This window comes from Pholcus phalangioides, unplaced genomic scaffold (assembly GCF_987345545.1).
Source record: "Pholcus phalangioides strain wild (caught in Gottingen) unplaced genomic scaffold, Ppha-v1.0 ptg000014l_1, whole genome shotgun sequence".
Classification (NCBI taxonomy): Eukaryota; Metazoa; Arthropoda; class Arachnida; order Araneae; family Pholcidae; genus Pholcus; species Pholcus phalangioides.
In genome coordinates this window covers 112,233-135,487 of record NW_028301607.1, presented here as the reverse complement: position 1 = coordinate 135,487, position 23,255 = coordinate 112,233, and the positions used below count along the sequence as shown (strand labels likewise).

General features: G+C 39.9%; 1 protein-coding gene across 5 annotated transcripts in view; it reads right to left on the bottom strand.

Moving 5' to 3' along the window:
• The window catches only part of LOC149077869 (glutamate receptor ionotropic, delta-2-like), a 201,351-nt gene that overhangs the window by 71,942 nt on the left and 106,154 nt on the right, over positions 1-23,255 (bottom strand). For all 5 annotated transcript variants that reach the window (XM_089241469.1, XM_089241470.1, XM_089241472.1 and 2 more), the window contains one exon: positions 16,471-16,561. In XM_089241469.1, the coding sequence (XP_089097595.1) occupies positions 16,471-16,561 (91 nt within the window). The remainder of the gene's footprint in view (positions 1-16,470; positions 16,562-23,255) is intronic.

Here is a 23,255-nt window from a genome sequence, read left to right as displayed (position 1 = left end):
AAGCGTTCGCAGCCGCGAATACATCATCCATCGAGGTGTATGGCCAACGTATTCTTTCCGTGGATTTCGGCTTGAGACGAAATTTTTCCTGGCCATTTTACATCGCCAATGTGTCAACTCCTATACTGGGTGCGGACTTCCTTCATTATTTCGACTTAGTCCCGGACCTTCGCAACAAGTTCCTACGTGACTTGAAAACGAAATTGAAACGTCCCGGACGCGTCTCAAACGCAACGTGCATTCATTCGGTGAAAACGATTACCGGTGACTCGGCGTATCACAAGCTGATTTATGAATTCCCGGAGATCACTAAACTTCCTAATCCAAATGCACCAATAAAGCACAACACCATCCATCATATATCCACAAAAGGATCGCCTGTGGTGGCGAAACCTCGTAGGTTAGCTCCAGACAGATTAAAAATAGCGAAATCGGAATTTCACAACATGCTGCAACTGGGGCATTTGAGACCTTCGAGGAGTAATTACGCCTCACCACTTCATATGGTACCAAAAAAGGGTACCTTGGAATTTCGACCGGTCGGAGATTTCCGTGCTTTAAATGCACAAACGTTAAAAGACAAATATCCCATTCCTTGCATTGCTGATTTCACTGCTGAACTGCATGGTACTAAAATTTTCAGCCATGTGGATCTCATAAAAGCCTACCATCAGATCCCAATAAATCCTGATGACATCCACAAAACAGCAATATGCACACCTTTCGGATTGTTTGAGAGCACCAGGATGCAATTCGGATTGTGCAACGCTTCTGCAACCTTCCAGCGATTCATCGATGAAGTGACCAGAGGACTTCCTGGAGTTTACGCATTCGTCGACGACATCCTGATTGCATCAAAAGGTCCTGATGAACACATCCATCATCTCAAGACTCTCTTTAACAGACTTCAAGAATATGGACTCTGCGTCAACGTCTCCAAGTGCAACTTCGGTAAAGAAACCATCGACTTCCTTGGATTCCGGCTATCTGCAAGCGGCATCGAACCTCTGACAGATCGAGTTCAGTGTATCTTGGATTATCCACAGCCAACGACCTTGACACAACTTCGAAGATTTCTCGGTATGTACAATTTTTATCGACGTTTCATTCCGAAAGCTGCCGATTTGTTACATCCGTCAATAAAATTTCTCGAAGGTCATAAAAATAAAAAATCATCTTGTTCTGCTCGTACCAACGACCAGCTCGTGTGGACCGATGAAGCAACAAAGTCGTTCACTTTGGCCAAAGATGCCATGGCAAATGCCACACTCCTGAGACATCCACTTCCTGGAGCTAAATTAAGTGTTTGGGTAGATGCTTCAGATGTCGCAGTGGGTGGTGCTCTCATGCAATTAGCCGACAAATGGGAACCCATCGCATTTTTCTCTATGAAATTGTCCAAAAGTCAAAACAAATGGTCCGCATACGACCGAGAACTGTTTGCAATTTATTCATCTATAAAAAAATTCAAGCACATGCTCGAAGGCAGGGAGTTCATTATCTACACAGATCAGAGGCCCCTAATTTATGCCTTCAAGCAAAATCCAAACAAATGTTCGCCGCGACAGCTTCGTCATTTGGACTTGATATCCCAGTATTCAACCGATATCCGTCACGTCCAAGGCTCTCAAAATTATGTCGCAGATGCACTGTCAAGAATCGAAATCGACGCAATAACTGGTTCTAAGGAGATTAATTTTAAAGAATTTGTGGAATTTCAATCAAGCGACCCGGAACTGAAAGAAATTTTGAAAGGTAACAACACATCTCTACAGATGGAACTGAAGCCATGTCATCTAACAGATGGTGAATTATGGTGTGACATTTCAACTGGCTCATCCAGACCTTTCGTTCCAGAGTCGTATCGAAAGCTGATTTTTGACCACCTTCACAATCTATCGCATCCCGGAATCGCTGTAACAAAAAACCTCATTTGCTCACGATATGTGTGGCCAAACATGAACAAAAACATCACAGCTTGGGTACGCTGCTGCCAATCATGCCAGCGATCGAAAATCCAGAGGCACACAAAAGCACCTCTGAGCACCTTCGCACTTCCCGACGCTCGTTTTTCACATGTGCACATTGACATTATAGGCCCTTATCCACCATCAAACGGGAACATCTACTGTCTTACCATGATAGACAGATTTACAAGATGGCCCGAAGTAACACCGATACCGGACATACGCGCCGAAACCATCTGCAAAGCATTCTTTGATTCATGGATCAGTCGTTTTGGTTGTCCCTCAACAGTGACCACAGATCGTGGAACTCAATTTGAATCTCATCTCTTCCAGCAGCTCGCAGCACTACTACGAACAGATCGCATACGAACCACTGCATATCATCCAATTGCCAATGGTCTGGTCGAGCGATTTCATCGCACCCTAAAAAGTGCCATCATTGCTCACGACAATACCAAATGGTCAGAATCGCTTCCGATAGTCCTCCTGGGTCTATGATCCGCTTTCAAGGAGGATCTTCAAGCTACCTGTGCCGAACTGGTGTATGGAACCACTATTAGATTGCCATCTGACCTACTTTCAGATGAGGTGTCCAAATCTACACCAGACGCTACCTATGCATCAATGCTGTCTTCGCTCATGAGGAGTTTATCACCCGTGTCTCCATCTCATAAGAATACTTTCAAGATTTATGTTCATCCTTCCTTAAAAAATTGTTCTCATGTGTTCTTACGCGTAGACAAAGTTCGACCTGCATTAAGCGCACCCTACACTGGACCATATCCTGTAGTGCAAAGGACCGACAAAGTTTTTGTAATCAAAGTAAATGGTAAATCTATCTCACTGTCTATTGACAGAGTCAAACCTGCATTCGCCATGGATGACAGAGAACCACCTGCAGTCACCAAACTACCAAATGAGATGAGTTCTAAACAGGACTCCAAATGAGATGAGTTCTAAACAGGACTCCAAATGAGATGAGTTCTAAACAGGACTCCAAATGAGATGAGTTCTAAACAGGACTCCAAAAGTCCAGTGTCAACGACAGAAAAAACAGTAACAACTCGTTATGGACGAAGAGTTCATTTTCCAGAACGATTTGTTTCGTATTTTTGATTGCATATGTTTTTACACCCATTTATATTCTTGTGTTATGCCTTTACATTTTCGCATATGTGTATATATTCGCATAAGTGTTAATTTACATTTTTTTTTTCAAATCATTGCAAATATGTTAACATCGTATACATTCGTATTTTTCATTCGTCTTTGCAAAATATTGAATTCTCAGCTGTCGCAAATATTTATACACACATGCACATTGCTTATTATTTGTTATAATTTTGTATCATCAATATGTGAATGTCAATCTTGTATTTCCTACATTAGCGTTCGCTCGCTCACTGGGGGGATAGTCTGTGGCGTCGCCGCCGCCGACACGGTGGGAAAAGAAAGCCACTTCCTCAGAGCGAGGATTGATGTACGCGCTCAAAGCGCCATCAGGTGATTATTCTAGTTATTGCGCAGTTCGTTTCTCGTCATGTATATAGTATGTTGTGTGAAATAAAGCCCGTCCCTTGTGTAAGATATAAATGCATGTCTCTGTCTTGTAACTACACGCAACCGATGCATCTCATAATTCCCGATAATGTCTTCTAACAACCACCCTCTGAGTTTGTCGGTCCTTTAACAGAACACCCTGAATATGAATACATAACATATCCTGACTGACTGATTCATCATCGCTGAAGCTATAAACATCAAATATGGTCAGTCAGGTCAGTCATTTTACTTCATGAAATAAAGACTACATAAGCCCTGTGCACATGGGAAATAGAAAAAGCGGGTTTAAAACCTGCGTCAAGACAAGAATTTTCACCAAAGACTGCTCTCCATTTCTTCCCTTACGAAGAAAAAAAGTCGTCACGCATGTGCTACAACTCACAGAGCTACTTCAATATTCGCACATGTGAACGGGGGCTATAGAGAAATCACGCTGAGCCGAAGCCGCTTAAATTCATGAAATTTGGTCAGAAGTTTTATTTCATGACGTAAAGACGAAACTAAGAAAGCGTTTTTAAGGCCCTCCGCACACGGAGCGATTACTGGGCGAGCGAACTACGATTCTTTTTTCCCTCTCCCTCACTTCTCAACTAAATGAGTTGGAGACCGCTAACGGCGCGATTGCTTGGCGATTTTTACGCATCGCGATTGCCGAACGAGTGATTGGTGTTTCGAGCGATCTGAAAAGAAGTGCGATCCTAATCGAATCGTCCAAATCGTCAGAAAAAAATGGAGGCGTTCAATCTGAAATTTGTGAGTTTCGTTGAGAGGTATCCAGAATTATATGACTTCACGAGGCCCAGTTACTCCAGGAAGGATGCTGTAGAGAAAGCATGGAGTGAAATAGGGAAGGAAGTAAATTTATCAGGTATGTAGCTTTTTTTTTTCATATAATAAACAATACAGTAATTCATCGCAGTGTAGCTATTTTTTCATTGTTTACATATGAAACGTGATGAAAACTGGACATATTTTCATGGCATTCAGTCGGTACGGGATGAATTTTTGTGGCTTAATACAGTAGGATTTGCTAATGGGGGTCCGTGAAAAATTCCACCCTGTGGGGGGGGGGGGGGGCGAAGCACGTTATATCCCACGTGCTTTCAGCCGGGTATGCAATGTTATCGTAAACTTTGTCTTAAAAACTTTAATAATGTGATTTGCTTTTCGATGATTTAATAAATGAATTAGGTTCTGCTTATTTATTATGCGGATAATTTTTTTTTGTTGTGAAAAAATAAGCGTCAGATCTTTATAATTACTGTTCATTATATTATGGTCATTATAAAAGTGTTTATGATCTGGGAATTACTAAACAAATGCATTTATGCCCTAAAAAACCTAAGCTAAAAAAAAACCTAGTTTCCTTGTTACATTTTGCGAAAATATTTTTAGAAATCTTAGTCCGTTTATTACGTGTTTAAAAATAAATGCAGCAGAACTTCGATAAGCGACTTATAACCTCGATAACTTGACAAATATTATTCTCATGTTCGGCATATTACTAAACTCAATGGGAGAAACCTCCAAGATGTCTAAACTCTGTTTAAGTCAACTGAAATTCGTGCTGTGCTATCACCATTAATTTTTCAAATTACACTTTCATTGGCCAAGTCCATGAAGTTTACATTGCTCACTCACATTTCAACATTTCCTCATTTCATTGTTTTTACATATAGTGGTGTCAGTGCCGGGAGTGTGCTCCAGCACCCACAGTATTGTGGCAAGCGTCAGAGCACCCACACATTTTATTCAAAAATTAAACCTTCCTTCATACAGCTCAAGATGGTCATCCACAGGTGTGAAACACTTCCGACGCCCATGTTTGCAGATATTCTTCACACCTCGGGTCACTTCCCACTGTTTGGAAACAGAAAATTAAACCTACTAGCTACGAGCCAAATAAATAATCCGCCTTTTTTTAAACACAGCTATCGTGACATGATACACTTTTTTGCACTCTAATATGAGATTTGGAAACTTTTTGCAAAAAAAAAAAAAAAGGTAATTTTGTCTATTTGAGATATAGAATTGTTCACATATATATGATTATGCATGAATACAACAATGATAGCAAACCATTGTGAAAGTACGATCACACAAAACTCTTCACGAACATAACATCTGCTTTAGGTCAACATGGACACTCCCGAGTTATGGAGGTTCCACTATTTACTGACATGAAGGCCTAATTACTTTAAAAAAATTTAACACTGTGACAGATGATTGAAATTGAGATGAGAAAAAAAAACACACCATTGCTTTTTAGACATCAAGTACATGCTTCTGTAGTGTTTATTTTGATTACAAACATTTCCAAACAAGGTGTAAACATGCTCAAATCTTAACAATGACTTGATAATATGCCTGAGGAAAGGTTGTGGCAGAATATACTACAAACTGCAACATATGTTGCAGAACATTCAGTGTTGTTGCAAAACAATGTCGGTAAAACAGTCGGTAATGTACAGTATTTACAATATTTTATGCATATTATGGCATGGGAATCATAAAAAGAATTATATACAATAATTCCATTGCCAAGGCACTGACCCCTGAGGACTCAAAAAATAATGTGTCAAGTAATTCCTGACAGTGTTTGCAGTAGAATTATGGTGCAGAGCACTTGGTGGCGATGAAGAGGTAAAGATGACGTGTGCCTCGGTTGCTTCTTCAAATTGCTTCGGGGTGTATGTATATCCCTCTTTTTTCCGGATGAAATTGTGTGGCACACACACACTCTTCACTATATCCACTACTTTGCTGTTGTTGCGGCACCGTATTGGCACACTTAGCACTTGGAACTTTTCAGTCATCATGCCAAAGGTGCATTCAATTGTTTTCCCTTCCCCTGCTCAATCTATAATTGAAGACTCTCTTCGAATTGTCGAGGATTCTTTTAGAATAGGGACGCATTAAATTTTGCGACAACGGGAATGCCTCATCTGCCACAAAGTAATGGGGGAAAGCACTGTCATGTTCATGGCAGGGTAGTCTGGAGGGAGCAGGAATCTCCAGTTGCGAATGTGTCAACCAATGTTTCATAGCAGACGCTCGAAATATGCCGCCATCACTACTCCTACCCGCATACCCGGCCTCTACCATCGTGAATACACCATCTGCATCGCAGCATGCTAACAGCACGATGGAGTGGTACGATTTGTAGTTGAAGTTGGTAGAACCTGTCTTTGGAAGTTTTTCTATACGGATATGTTTTCCGTCTACTGCACCTATGCAGTTTGGCAGGTTCCACAATGACAGAAAACGTTCTGCAATTTGTCTCCATTGTTGCTGCGTGTCAGGTTTTGCCAAATATTGCGTGTGTAGCTCATCCCACAATATCTTCGTAGTCTCAGCTACAATCTGCCCGATTGTGGTCTCCCCTCGGGCAAAGTACAGACCAAGGGAGACAAAGGTACATCCTGTAGCCAGATACCTGCAAAATAATTTATATCAATTACATGGGGGTTGGAGACAACAGAAATATATCGAAATTCAAACCAAAAATTATTTTTATTTAGCTGAATTTTTTTTAAAAACTGAAAATTGTATTCCACCTCACTTTTAAAATATACAGTCTAACCCTGATGTAACGCAACCATTTGTCTTGCAGGTTTCTGGCGCTATAATGAGTTTGGCGTCATATCCAATAACAAATTAACACATTTAATTCCTTTTATGTGGAAGATTTGTTCACTGGAAAATTTTGTCACTGAGCGGGGTTAGTGTTACAACAGGGTTTGACTATATGTACTTTATAACTTGGTCATTGAATATGTATTTCATCCTAGGCCTTCTGTGTTAATTTTTCGTGTTTTTATTTTGCAGTGCATGACTGCAAAGACAAATGGAAAAACTTGAGAACTACCTTTGTGCGAAAACTGAGACACCTTCCAAGCGGTTCAGGAACACAAGTCAAAAAACCTTATTATTTGAATGAAGCCATGCAGTTCGCCCTACCTTTTGTGAAGACTGTGGGGGCGCCGAGTGGGAATTTGTTGCCTGTTCCAATGGAACATTCCCAAATCGTTGATCAACCCGAAAGCTCTCAGGTGCCAACTGGTGACAACTCTTTGGGACTTGATGACATAGACATCCCAGACTCGCCACCTAAACCAAGCACTCCTCCGTTAACATCAACTGCAGCATCACTTCCTAATACACAATCTCAGAGCAGCAGTGGGATATCCCGAAAGCGAAAGACCTGCAGCACCAACGATGCAGATGCCGCCTTTGCCGAATATTTCAGCATAAAGAAGGCAAAAATGACTGCTGTTTCTGCTGCGCCTCCTCCTACAGATGATCTGAAAGAGTCCATGCAACAGTTTATCGGATGCCTTTTACCCGATCTCAGGTTGATGACTAGCGCACAGCTCAGATTATTTAAGAGGAAGTCGATCCTTTTGATAGACGAAATTCTTGGAACCAGTCCCTTTGAGACAACACAAGCTGTTGTCCAACCAGTGGAATTGATACATCAGTGCACAGATGTTAGCTTCGATTCTAGCATCCTTCCTTCCACATGAACAGGCTGATACAAGTTTGACCGAATAAAATCAGTGAAATCAATGTATTTCTCAACAAATTCAAATCAAATGATTAGATAAAACTTCATTATAATTTTGAAACTACGGATTTCGTTATCAAAGAATTAAAATTAAATAAAAGGTCTAGTATGAAAAAGACATAAAGAAGCCAAACTTGAGTTGTTTTCATTCTAGACCTTTTTATTTAATTTCATCTTTTTTTTGAAAAACTGAGTTTTATCTCATCATTTGATTTTATCGAGAAATATATTTCACTGCTTTTATTCATCTTGTGACAAACATTAATTATATACCACTTAATATAATTGTATACTTTCTGCATTGTATCTAGGGATATGGTTCCAGTCTGATATTTACCCATTCTAAAATTTGTTTTCTTCAGATATATTATTTCTTTTATGAAGAAATATTTTTCATATGCCAACTACATTATTAGGTTATTGATGTTTGAATTTTCTAATTTAAATGTGTAATATGAAGGTTTTAACAGCTGGCTGAAGGGGAGATAAATATAGGAAAGAGAAAATTCAACTGCCCTTGCGGGGAATCGAACCCATATCCTCTCACTTGCAGGGTGAGCACCCTTGACTACAAAGGCAATGAAAATCTTAGTCTTTCCTTGGAGCTCATGTGCACTGAACGGGACTGTACATGGGCTGTCTGACTCAATTTAGGCCAAAGCTTGCAATTGTTGACACTGCCACCAGATGGCTACTTAACTAGATTTGACCATCCATGTAAGGTCCCGTTCAGTGCATGCAAGCTCCAAGAAAATATCAAAATATTTGTTGCCTTCGTGGTGTAGGGCACTCACCCGGCAAGTGAGAGAACAGGGGGTTCGATTACTCACAAGGGCAGTTGAATTTTCTCTCTTTCCTGAATATGTCTTTACATCAGCCAGCTGTTAAAAACCTTCTATGGATAGCCGAGAGTGATATCGTCCTCCGATGAATGTATGATGTTTAAATTAAAAAAAAATTAGGTAATTTGAATTTACTATTGGCCATTTTATTCATTATTAAAATGAGACTAATTTAAATTGCCATATTCTGTTAGGAAGTAGTATCATTGATTTTTTTATCTGCTGTGTGTGTTCTCTAAATAAATCTACAATTTTATGCCAGACTTGAATGATAGGCTACTGTAGAAGTTTGGCAAAGCTGGGAAAAAGAAATGTTGGAGTGGTTGGAGGTTGGGTAAAATGGTTCGTGGACCTCTATCTTTTGGAATGTTTACTTTGGTTACAAAATGATGCGTTTCAGACATGTTTATCCCTTTATGCCAATGATTCGTTTTTGATAAGTCTGTCCAATTTTGGGCTACTGACCCATATACGTCTTGCATTTTCTATGAGTAATATTAGATGGTGCATTTTTGTTTACTTGTTTCACAATTTCCCAATGCGGGTATCTAGCAGGTCCTTGGATCAATTTTATATCTATTTGTGAATTTTATATATATAATTAACTTTTCATGTATCAATATTTTTTCCCCACTTGTGTAATATGATTTTTGTGCCTTTTAATTTTCCAACATGGTATTTATGTGCCCCTTGGAGAAATATTGACTTTTTATATAATTTCCTAAATTAATAAATTCATTTTTAAATAAATTGGGGTGTCTATTCATTGTTCAAATTTTGATACATAAAGTAATATGAAAAAAACTTACCTCAATGTGATCAGAAGTCGTTCTTCTGGACCTATACATTCTCGCATGTTGGTGTTTTGTTTCCTTATAGCTGGCGAAATAATTTCCACCAGCTCATTATACGTCTGTTTGGACATTCTATAAAATGCCATGAACTTAGCATCACTTTCCTGCAGTTCTCTTGCTGCCACAAACAGCCTGCTATGCAAGTTCCTTTCTATGTAGGGATGAACCCAATGCTTTCTCTTTTTTTTTTTCTTTTTTTTATGAAAATAGAACATGAGGATAGCCTCTTCGTCGCTAGAACTTTCCATAATTCACCAACGAAAAATAGAATATATGTTAGAAAATGATACTTTTATTTAGTGCACAAAATAAGAAAATAACGAGGCACAGAACAGGTGGAAGAAGTGGCGGGAAAGTAGGAAGAGCACGGGTGCAAAGGCGAAAAATCGTCCAGTTCGCTAGCGCAAAAAATCGGCCCATTAGCGGATACCAATCGTACGAATCGTATAATCGCCCGTATCGTTGAAAATTCGCCGCGATCGCTCATGACTCGTCGCTTGACTCGCTCGCCCAGTAATCGCTCCGTGTGCGGAGGGCCTAAGAGCAAAAGTTACATTGAGAAATCACGCCGAGCCGAGAAACCGTTGAAGCGTTCATGTAATTTGGTCAGAATATTTTCTTTATAACGTAAAGACTAAGTAAGAAGGGTATTTTTTCGAAATTTGTCCCTAAAGGGGTTAAGGTAACATAGAGAAGTCATGCCGAGATCAGATGTTTTAATTCATGACGTAAAGACTAAGACAAATTCCGACCCTAAGGACGACATAAAAGGGTTCAAAAGTAACATAGAGAAATCACGCCTAGCTGAAACCACTGAAATTCATGAAATGTATTAGAAGTTTTATTTTATTTCGTAGAAACTAAAAAGGGGGTTTCCCAATTTCGCGTCTAAGAGGTTCAAAGTTAATATTCATGAAATGTCGTCAGTAGTTTTATTTCATGACGTAAAGACCCACTGAGGAAGGTTTTTTTCAAATTCAACACCTTGGTAAGGTGTGTAAACATAAGGTGGGTAAATAGGGTAGGGGGTCATCGGGAGAAATCCGAGCCATAACAGCTGAAGCTATAAATATGGAATTTGGTCAGTATTTTTATATTGTAATGTAGAAACTCACGGAGAAGGGATTTTTCTAAATTCAACCCCTCGGGAGAGGGGGGTGTTATGTATGTGGTTCCCTTATTGTCTACGCGAACTCAACCAGTGGGCACCGCACCATTCCAGTTCCATTTTGAACAGTTCGATGAATCCGTTGATATTGGAATAGCTACGAGGAGCGATTGGAATCATATTTCGCCATTGACGATGTACCTGAAGGGAAGAAAGCATCGGCTTTGCTATGCTTCATCGGGCCACACACCTACAGGATCCTAAAGAACCTGGATACTCCGGATCTCAGTCTCCTCTCCCGTCTACGAAGCCCTACCACAAGATCGTCACCCTGTTGCGAGGACATTTGAATCCGACTCGGAACGAGATGAAGGAACGGTACAAGTTTTACAAGAGGAATCAACTAGGAATGAGTCACTAGCGGATTACACAATCGAATTGCAGAAACTTTCGCGGAATTGTAACTTTGGATCGAATCTATCTGTGATGCTACCCGATAGGTTCGTTACGGATTTGAGTGCGAAAATATTGTTCCGGTTTAGTTTTTCACAAAACAAGAAGCGGTTCGACAGACAACCACAGATTTATTTACAGAACAGCAATTTACACGTATTTTCAAGCTAATCAGCGAGCTAACAACTTTCTCGCAAAGTTAAATCACAACTGACTTTCATCCAGTCAATTTCTAATCTGGAATTTGGCTCCTGGCATCCCTTACTCTTACTATTTATAGGCCTGTCGAATCTTCGAGAAAGGAACATTCTACAAAATTCTACTTTACAGTTTCCAAGTTAGCGGCGCCACCGTACGGAGGTATGGAACCACTGTCTAGAGGGGCGGGACCTTCTAGAATGTTCCCACCTGTTCTCAGCCAATCGTAGGATTGGGGAGTTCTATAGACGATAAATGACGCGATTTGTTCAATAGCTCTCAGAAATATCGAACAAATCGCGCCATCTATCGTCTATAGATCGTAACATTGCCCACTTTCATAGAATTGTTCGTCCTGACAATTCACTCCTTAATTCGGCGGGTTGTCACTGCGGTAAGAGGCCAGTCTGTTGAAGTGGACCACCTTGCACTTCAAGCATGTCGTTATCTGGATCCGACATCGTTAAGTCTCTTCACCACTCGGTAGGGTCCCTCTGAAGATTCCTTTCACAGTCCTTGGCACAGTCCTTCCGGCGCTTCGGGTTCCAAGTCATAAGATGTGGCCTTCGCATCGTAGCGGTACTTCATCTTTCCGGAGCAGATGTTGATCGTCCGGAGTGCCTGGACGTATTCTTTCGGTGAAAGAGAAGCATCTGGCGGTCGCCCAAACAGCAAGCAGCAGAAGATCTCGTACCATCATCATCTGTGTTGGAGAAAATCCAATCCGGTGCTCTCGTGGACGGCAGTTCCATAGGCCAGCAGGAAAAGCGATAACTTTGAGTCCCAATCTCGTTAGTTCTGCGACACGAAGAGTGAGGTGTTCGTGATGGCTCTGTTGAATCTGTCAACCATCCCGTCAGATTCCGGATCGACCGCTCTTCCTATCGAAGATAACAAAGAAGCCATATTTACCGATGGTTCCAAAATGGAAACCGGAACAGCAGCTGCGTATGTGAAGATCATCAACACATCAATTATTCATACATGGAGATTACGACAACAATTCAGTATTTCAAGCTGAGCTGGTGGCAATACTGTATGCACTGGACTTCAGCAAAAACACTTCAACGAAGATTGAAATTTACACCGATAGTTTGGCCAGTTTAAAAGCAATTTATGATGTCAAATCCAAACATCCTCTCTTGTGAGATCCATTAGAACTCTACTCATCAACAATGCGAATCTCACGCTCTCATGGGTAAAGGCCCACCAAGGAACCTTCGGAAATGAAGCTGCAGATCAAACTGCCAAAACAGCAACACCGCTCGAAGAGCTTACTGATTAGCCGCTACCAACATCATATGCAAAAAGGTTACTTCAATCTGTTCTCAAGAGTTCTCGGCCGCAGGAATGGTCTCGGACCAACACCTATAGGAACGTCACAGAAGTTATACCTGAGGTAAATCTTACAAACCTAGTATGGCCCAGAGAGAAAACTATCTTCATCACAGAGCACGGCCAACTAGCAACCTACCTTAAGAGGTTCCATATCACCGGAAATAAGTACTGCAACTGTGGAGAGATTGGGGATCTCCTTCACAACTTTACCAGCTGTTAGTACACAAATTCACATCACTTCCCAGCGATTCATCCCAAACTAAAAACCGTTTGGAAGAAACGAATCATCCGATCGCAAGTTCTGTCAATCCAAGCCAGAGCCCTCATCAGGCTTCTCGAACAAAACGTACAATTCTGGCATAATAAACATCTTACACACCCATCTACAGCCGACGACTCCATATCTTCCTCGGAAATAGACATAGATTACTCCCCACCAATAACTCGCAGTAAGAGCCGAAATCAACAACAATGATTGTTTAATATTGTACAGACTAGATATTAAAGATATATTTTATTTTTCTCCGAAACGCCCTCAGTATTTTTCAATGTATTCACATTTTTAACTGAAACCCATTACTCAATTTTCTTACTTGTGCTGTAACTGCATATCATGTGGCCAGATTATAGTCACAACCCCTACTTTAACCTCTATAATTTTGTATTTCGTATAATTTGTAACTGGATTGTTTTTCTATATATTTTCATGTAAAAATTGTGTATTTTATAATATTTGGAAAGCAACAGACTGGCATATGTACTCATCTCTTTGTCACTCATTTTGTATCCCTTCCGCAGATACACAATTGCATCTTTTCTCAATGTACATCTTTGGTCCTATCACATTCGAAGATATATTGTAGTTTTCTCCAAAACTCCCTCAGAATATTTTCATTGTATTCACATTATTAACTGAAACCCGCTTCTTACTTTCCTTACTTTGTGTAGTTTTGAAACTTTACATGCATATATATGTTTTGTATACTCCCTTGTAACTATGTATCTATGCATCTTGCGACCACAACTCACACTCTTTCTTTTCCTCTCACGGACTAGGAAGTGCGTAACGCTTCCCCTAGCCGTTTGCGCTTTACAAATAGTTTGTAACTGGTTTTTTTTTTAAATCTATTTTCATGTAAATATTGTGTATTGTATGATAGTGCGAATGCAACGGACTACCATGTGTACTCTTCTCCTAGTCACTACATTTGTAGCCATTCCGCATTTTTTTTTTCAGTATGTCATGTATTTTTACACTATTCAGCAGCGTCAGGTGTAATTTCATGTATAGCTACTTTTGCAAGCATACATTTCTTTTCTCCCGCCCTTGTTTTAAACTGCACGTGCTGTGCATGCTGTATTTTTTTCCCAGCAGTCCTTGCTTTTAACCGTACGCGTGTATTTTTCGATACAATACTTTGATTTTTCCACACCTTCTTGACTCTTCCTGCCCCTATCACACTTTTTTTACCCCGGTGGTGACCTATCGGTTGAAAATTCTTCAGAATGTGGACTGGGTCGCCATTTCGGTTAGTAAGTAAGTAAGGCCCATCACAGACATCAGTTGATTCAGCTGTTCTCGCATTTCATTAATGTCAATTCTTCTTGTCTTCATGCAAATCTTGAATTATCCCACTTCTGACAACAAATTGTTCCGAATAATTTTTCACAAGACTTCGCGATTGCAAAACAAGAAGCGGTTCGACGGACAAACACAGATTTATTTATAGAACACCAATTTACACGTATTTACAAGCTAATCAGAGAGCTAAAAACTTTCTCGCAAAGTTAAATCACAACTGACTTTCATCCAGTCAATTTCTAATCTGGAATCTGGCTCCTGGCATCCCTTATTCTTACTATTTATAGGCCTGTCGATTCTTCGAGAAAAGGAACATTCTACAAAATTCTACTTTACAGTTTCCAAAATAAGTTTTTAAATTCTACTTTAAGTTGGCGGAACCACTGTACTGAGGTATGGAACCACTCTCTGGAGGAGCGGGACCTTCTAGAATGCTCCTACCGGTTCTCCGCTAATCGTAAGTATTTCCGCCAAACCGAAACCGGTATCAACCGATTTCGATATTTCTGAGGGAAATCGCGCCATCTTTCGTCTATAGATCGTAACAATATCCAAAAAAAGCTACTGACTGCCAAGAATTTTACTTACCGTAGTGCGAAATCTACAGCTCTCTGTTTAGAAACCGCATGGAAGGACGTATAAGGAATACATAATCACGTATCGCAGCTTGGCGTTAAGAAAATCAGCGAAATGTTTCGATTGGCACCTAAGGAAAAATGATACCAGAGCAAGCGAACTCGAAATCGAAACATAACGTGAAACCAGTGGGACAAAATCGTGCTTGTTATCGTTGTTCGAGCACTTTTCACAAGGCTCATAAGTGTAAATTGAAGGACAGCATATGTAGATTTTGTAAAATGAAAGGGCACGTACAGAAAGTGTGTAGATCGAAAACTAATGTGAATCAGCTGAGCCCGGAATCTGACGCGTTTCCTGTCAATAATCTACAGGCTAATAGAGACAAGAAGTTGATGGTGGATGTATACCTTGAGGGAAAGAAACTTTCTATAGAGTTGGACACCGGTGCCGCAGTATCATGCATGAACGTTCAGGAATTCAAGAAAATATATTTACTACTAGTGAGTTGTGCCAGAAGTGTAAGAGTGCGTACCTAACAGTTTGAGTACGCATCTAGTGTTGTGTCTGATTTTTCAGTGCTACCATCTATAGTTCAGAAGTGAAGTGGAATAATTGAAAATCTGTACTGTTTGTAGGTCTCTTGCTCTCTGTGGTGAGACTTTTTAACTGGGAGATATACTCGCATTCGCGCCTCGAAGTTGGGAGCTACAGAAAAGCAACTGCAGCCGACCACCAAGGCCAAAGATAGCACAAATAGAATGTATGCGTACGATAACATACACACAAATACAAATACAACGCCACAACAGGCAAAACGAGGTGGCTGAGAAAAAGATGCCCATAACAAACGCACGCGTGTTCTCAGTACTGTCCAAGCAAGTGCAAATTTAAATTCGCATTTGAAGAAATGACCCATTTTTCTACCTGTAAAGTGAAGATTGGCTATTCCAGGTGTATATAGCCTACATAATCAGAAAAGACTCAGTCGTTCAACATGGTGTAAATTTGCATTCATTCAAAGTGAGATGTTCTGATTGTTTAAAACGTCACTCGAGATGTTTTAGTTTTTTGAAATAAAAGGTAATTTGGCATTTTATAACACATTTAATTTACTTTATGTAATTTTTTTCAACCAATATGCTCAACAAGAACCTCTTAGAAGATGAGAATGTAAATTGAAAAACAATAGTGCAAATTTCGTATTTCTAACTTGAGCATTTTAAAAATTTGGGTCCGTAATTTTCCGAGACGTTCTAATTTTTTGAAACAAACATGTATATATATTTATAAGTTTCTTTTCTCACGCATTTAATATTTCAAAAGTTTACTCAATCACTTCATGGAAACTTTAAAAACAGTTATTGCTAAAAATTTAAATTCTAGGAACGAACTTGGGATGGATCAACTGAGAGAACTTACACGTCTCTGAAGAACACCAATCAATCCAGTGAAGCTCCCATTTTTCATCAATTTTCCCCATTCTCCATCCGGATTTGGCACGAATTCCCAACTGAAAAAGTAAAATAGAATGAAATTATCACGATTTTATTCAGCTATTCCACGTCTTAATCTAGATATGAACTGAATATTCACTGGTGACTGTATAACTAGAAGTTCAACTAGTGGGAAAATTTTACTAATCTTGATAAGTTAATCGAATCTATACTAGATATTAGTGTGCTTGTGGGGGGGGGGGGGAAGCGTTAAAAATTGATTTTATCTTGCTATTCATTTTCCATTCACTGAAAATTTTCTTGATTGCGTTTCTGCAGCAATCATATTCAGAAATGAAATAACCAATTTAAACTCTTTCACACATGTATTGTTTAAATTCCATTTCCCCAATGTTATGTCACCACATTCTGCGATCTCGATGTTCAGAGCTCCACATTATTCATCAGTGTTCATTCATACAATGTACATCAACTCGCACAGTCCAAAAAGTTAAAACATGGGGGGGGGGAAACTGTTGTACCTTGACCATGGTAAACCATCAAACACTTGAAATGGTTTTGAGAGTATTTATTTCTAGCTGATGTTTTTGGAGTGCAAGAAATTAAGAATATATAACCCTACAACTGAACCTGGTTTCAGCCTTGTGTATATTTCATTGACAGAGATTTTAAAAGAAAACACATAAAGTAAAAAAAAAAAGAAATGTGTTGCTATTATTGTTTTGTTTCTTGTCAACGCTTCAAGTTTAGTGAGCTATATTCAGTAATTATATAAGCTATGCATTCTCTTGATGAATCGTACCAAGAATCACGAAAGAATTATTCATATTTTTTCACAAATAATAGAGTATCGTGTACGTTGAAACACGACAATTCACTTTTCTTAGAAGACAGGACGTGTTTGAAGAATATTGATATTTTATCAGCACTAAATTATATTTCGGACAATGAATCTGGGGCTGAGGAGATTACGATGATTTACTACCGGCGGGATTAACCATTAAGCAAAATAAGCTCGTGCTTATAAGTTTCGGTGGGGGAAGAGTTTTCTTCCAGTGATCATCGTATCGTCAGATTTCACTGTAACTTTTCCTCGGGTAAGGTTGATAACAAAAGACTGGTTCCTTGTTTTCGGAGAACTAATTTTGATGTTTTGAGACGAAGGTTTAGCGGAAGTTTTCAAAGACTGGTTGGAATCAGTAGGGGTGGTAAGTCAATGGGAAGAATTTAGTACGAAACTGTCCTCTGTTTTGCACGACGTCATACCCCTTTGTTCGAAAAAAGCGTGTTTGTGCATCACACTCTCTATGGTTCACGGATAGCGTGCGGAACCTTTATCTTGAAAAGAAAAGAGCTTTCAGAGAGTATAAAAGTGGACGAGGTGACCTATCATTGTTTACTAATAAAAGAAGACTGTTGAAGAAAGCGATAAGGGATAGTAAAAACGAAGTTGAATCTAGGTTGGTAGATAACATTGGCTCTGACCCAAAATCATTTTTTCGATACGTCAATAATGGATGTAAAGGGACAGTTGGCCCCCCTCTCGATAGGAGGCTGTAGGGTAGAGAGTAATGTAGGCATGTGTAGTGCTTTCAATGACTTTTTCGCGTCGGTTTTTAATGGAGATAATGATATTCGATATACGGGTGTTGCATGGGGTAATAAAACGCTCAACGATATTCAAGTAGAAGACGTGGAGGTCCTAAATCTTCTAAGAAATGTATGTGCAAGCAAAGCACCAGGACCAGATGATATCTATCCCAGGGTTCTCAGGGAAGGTGCTAATGAATTGCTGGGGCCAGTCGCATAGATATACAGGAGTAGTGTTGCTGAGGGTACCGTCCCGAGAGATTGGAAATTGGCTAACGTTGTTCCGATATTTAAGAAGGGTAGTAGAGAAGCGGTGTCAAATTATCGTCCAGTGAGTTTGACGAGCTCCCTCTCGAAAATTTTGGAAATTATCATCAAAAGGCAGTTTGTGAAGTGGATAGACGAGAATAATGTATTGTCGGATAATCAGCATGAGTTCAGGAAGGGGAAGTCATGTGTAACTAACCTCCTTTGCTTCTATGATTACGTGACTACGGCTTTGGGTAGCAGCAAAAATGTCGACGTTGTTTACCTTGATTTTCAGAAGGCATTCGATCAAGTCCAACATGACAAACTCTTGAAGCGTTTACACGAGATTGGAATAGGGGGCAACTTGCTGAATTGGATAGAATCGTGGTTAAGAGATAGGTCGCAACGAGTTATGGTGAACGGGGAATTCTCTGGTTGGACAGACTTCACAATTGGAGTTCCTCAGGGAAGTGTCCTTGGCCCCATACTTTTTTCCCCCTTTTTATCGACAAACTCGATCAGGGTATCGATGGGATTACTAGCCAATTCGCAGATGATGTGGAGCTAATGGGGGTAATCGGGAATGAAAGCGATAGGGAGTTGCTCCAGACCAACTTAAACAGGATTGCAGCATGGGCAAATGAATGGAGCATGACGTTTAGCGTAGATAAGTGCATGTTCGCTCATTCTGGTTCGAACAACCCACGGTTCTCTTACGAGTTGAATGGTGTCACTATCCCGGATGCAACTACGGTCACCGATTTGGGAATTCTCATTGACGAGCGACTTAGGTTTTCTGAACATTGTTCAGCGGTGGTCAAAAAAGCAAATAGAATGCTCGGTCTCATTTTCAAAAAGGTCTCTTCGCGTTCTCCTAAAGTGATTCTTCCGCTTTTTCGAGGCTTAGTTCGTCCTGGACTGGAGTATGCTGTAAGGTTTTGGAGACCATACCTACAGAGGGACATAGACTTGGTTGAAGGGGTGCAGAGAAGAGCTACGCGTGTCCTTATTGACACGCAGGGCTTGAGTTATGAAGAGAGACTTCATTTTTTAAATGTGTTTACATTGGATGAACGCAGGTGTCGAGGAGATATGATCGAAGTGTTCAAAATTTTTAATGGGATGGATAGGATGGACCATGAACTTTTAGTACACCGCCAATCGACTGCTTTTACAAGGGGGACACCAGTATCGATTGGTGAGGGACAATGCAAGGTTATGGTGTCGCAGGGAATTTTTCTCTAATAGGGTTGTTAATAAATGGAATAGCTTACCCCCGGAGGTAGTAAATTGTAACACAATTGACACGTTTAAAAAGAAATACGATAAACATGTTGGGGTAAATCGAGAAGCTATCCATTCTTAGAATAAGACAACCATAAGTATTCTTTATGGGCGTTGTATAATATTTTATAATGTGTATATACTGTTTATAATTTGTGTCAATTGCATTTTTAATTGGGTTGCTGTATTTTTTAAATATGGCATCCATATTTTTATGGGTATCTTTTTCTCAGCCCCCTCGTTGGGCATTTTGTCTGTTGTGGCGTTGTATTTGTATTTGTATTTATATTTAGGGCATCAGGAGAATAAAGGTACCACAAAAAGTCATCAAATTATATTTTTTATTAATATATAACTTTTTAGCAGTATCTCGGTAACCATTGAGTAGAAATCCTCAAAGATCGTATTGGAAGTTAGAAATGAAAATATCTTGAAACTCCTCTTTGACGCAAGATGAGGCGCGTATGCTATTTCCATAACAACAATATTAAAATCTCAAATCTAGGGGAACTGATAATATTGCAAACGAGATTTCACGTTAATGCTGAATTATTGGAATGAGATGCCTCAAATTTTCCATAAAGTAAGCCCAGGGCATTATTAACAGTATCATGGACTCCAGAGGCTTACGCAGGTAGGGAACCGTACATCGCAAACAGCTATTAAAAAATTTAAAATATTTTTGAAAAAAAATAATAACATCGAAATGAAATAACTTTATATAGTATGTTACCAAATCAATATCTGTTAATTTAAAATGCTTTTTTGATGGTTTTATTTACAAATTTCTCCGAAACGATTTCTTGTCCCCCGAAAGGTCGATCTTGTGAACGCTCTTGATAGGCCTCCGGGCAAAGCGATTTTTCCGAGGCCCCCATATAGCTAAAATTACCTGCCTTCCAGTTTACATACTTACTCTCGAAAATTGTAACCAGATCTAATCGTCGCGAGGCCCTCTCGGCACTGACAATTGGGCACGAGTGCCCGAGGCATGCCCGGGTGGTCCCATGCGTCAAGAAAGCACCGAGTAAGCCAAGCTCTACAGAATAAGGACATGAACTTAAGACGTGCAGATCTACGGGTGTACGTTCGTATATGGATCAGAAGCGTATCAACTCTGTAGTTTGAATGCTACCAAATATGCTACCAAAAGAAATGCTACCAGATATTTAGATTGCAAACGAACTCGGAAATGTATCGGTAAGAAAAGGTGCCCCACATTGCCCGATGATGGTGATTATCCAAAAATAAGATACATGTATTTCTAAATAATACTGTGGCCACATGCAAAGGTTCAGTGGTTCCTCCTGAATCCGGTTCGGGAAATTCTAAACAGCAGCCAATGGGAGAAAATATGATGGAATGTTTTTCAAAGACTAGAACAAAAGTTGAAAATCAAAGGTCCGTCCTTTTGGAAAATTTGGAAAGAAAAAATTCCAAAACACATATATTTTGACAAATTCAAAAACAGTGATAGTAACACTGGCTTTCGTTTCTTAGGCTTGATAAATTCTAGCAAGTAAGATGCAAAATTTATTAGAGTTCTTTATTAGAAAAAAATATTCAATCAAGCAAATATTTAATGAAAAAGCTACAGAAATGTAACTTTTTTCATTTTGAAGCCAGAACTATGTCAAGCACTGAAAAATAAAAATTGCAGAAAAATAGAGAGGCTTGATGCTTAATCTCTACGAAAAGTGGAAGCAGACCTGTTACGTAGCATTGCTTTAAAAGATGTCAGAGTTTGCAAAATAAAAAAAAAAGGGGGAGACCCTCTCAAATAAATGAAGTGAGTGGTTAGAAAAATATTCATATCATATTCTGCCTTAGGTATCATTTAATTCTCAACTTTAACATTTCATTCAACGTGTTTTTTTTTTTTTTTTTTTTTGGTTTTTCCTTCCAATTTGTCACGTAGTTTTATTTGATATTCATTACAGAGCAAATTACAAACACAGTCACAATCCAACAAGAACACCAAAACATATCGGAACATTCCACAAAGAATAAACAATAAAAAAAACAAGAATAAAATATGCCTTGTTAATGGGGGGCTGGTCTTTGAGTCTGGAGTTAATAATGATACTTAAAAAAAAAATATATCTGTCCTATTTTTGAGTCTTGTCACATATCTCCCCCTTAAAATGTTCAGCGGCTCGCTGCAACTGTTTAGAACGACTCCTCGTCACAGGTCCGGGAGGATTATGAATGCCTGAAAGTCGGCTTGCATTCGCTTGTGTAAGGCTTTGCTTCTCTGGACGTGGGTCTTCTTGTTGCTCTCTGGGGTCATAATACGGCTTCATCCGTAAAACATGAACAATATCCTTTAGTTGCCGCTTTCGGGACTTCTTCTCACAAGGTTTCACTTCATATGTGACTTCTGATAGTTTCTTCACAAGATGTTTTGGCGTGACTAAGAGCGACGGTTTTTTCAAAGGATTGTAGTTCTTCTTATACAAAATCTCATCTAGTATCTGGAAATTTCGGTAACTACCAATTTCTTCAAGCTTCTTACGACACCATGTTTTATTGTAATTTTTGTTCTTCTTGATGTTTACTAACAACCCTCTGAGTTTGTCGGCCCATTAACATAACACCAAACATGGTTCATACTCTGTCCCTTGCGGAATATAAGCTTATTACCTTACGGGATATAAGCTGATTACCTTGCGGCTGGGCCATGCTGGAAGAACTCTCCTGGCATCCGGGCCCGGCGAACACCCCTGACTCGCAAGCCACTGGGTCCGCCCCGCCGGGACCCCACTCAATCCCAAGCAGCCACACTCCGGGAAGCTCCCGGAAACCCCCTACGGTCAAGAAGGGGCACAGGTGGACCGCCCGCTAGATCTCCGACACAGCAAAAACATTCCAACGGCCCTCGGTTTCACAAGCCCACGAAAGAACACTCCCTCCCCCATCCGCCACTCATTGCCCAAAGGAGCCACAGAACGGAACCAAACGTCCGTCCCCTTCCGGCAGCTCGTGTCTGTCCATGTCATCATTGCACTCTGTCCCCACCAATCCATCTGTAGATGGACTCGTGGCATCTCGACTGTTAATCACTCTCTTCAGGTCCTCTGCCACCTGAAAGAAAACATCCATACATGACACATGGAAGCACTGAACAGAAATTACAGCAAGTGTTTAACATCGAGTGGAAATTGTCAGGTAAGAACAACATGACAAACATCGCAGTTCTGTTAAATGAGCGGGACAGAAGCAAAAAAAAAAAATTACAGTGATATGGTGAAAAATATTCCCACATGGAACATCACAGTCCATCCAATGAATATCCAGGATTACAAAGCAGTGGGAATTCGAGAGACTAGACACAAAATAGTCTTATAAGGGGACGTCGTGTAGGAGGTGCGTCTCCTTTCCTGGAGATGGCGGAATATTTCTAAACCCTTGACATTGGAGGGGTATCCAATTAAAGCACGAAACTGCGGAACTTAAAGAAGAAGCCTTTATTTCGAAGCACACTCAAAACAGACAACCTTCCAGGACGGAAGCCACATTCCAACTCACGTTCTCTTCTCTTCGAAGATAGATTTTCTCTTCTCAACTTCTTTTAACAACGTATAAACAAACAAAACGCATTAGGTGCTGTAAGGCCACAGAGAGTTA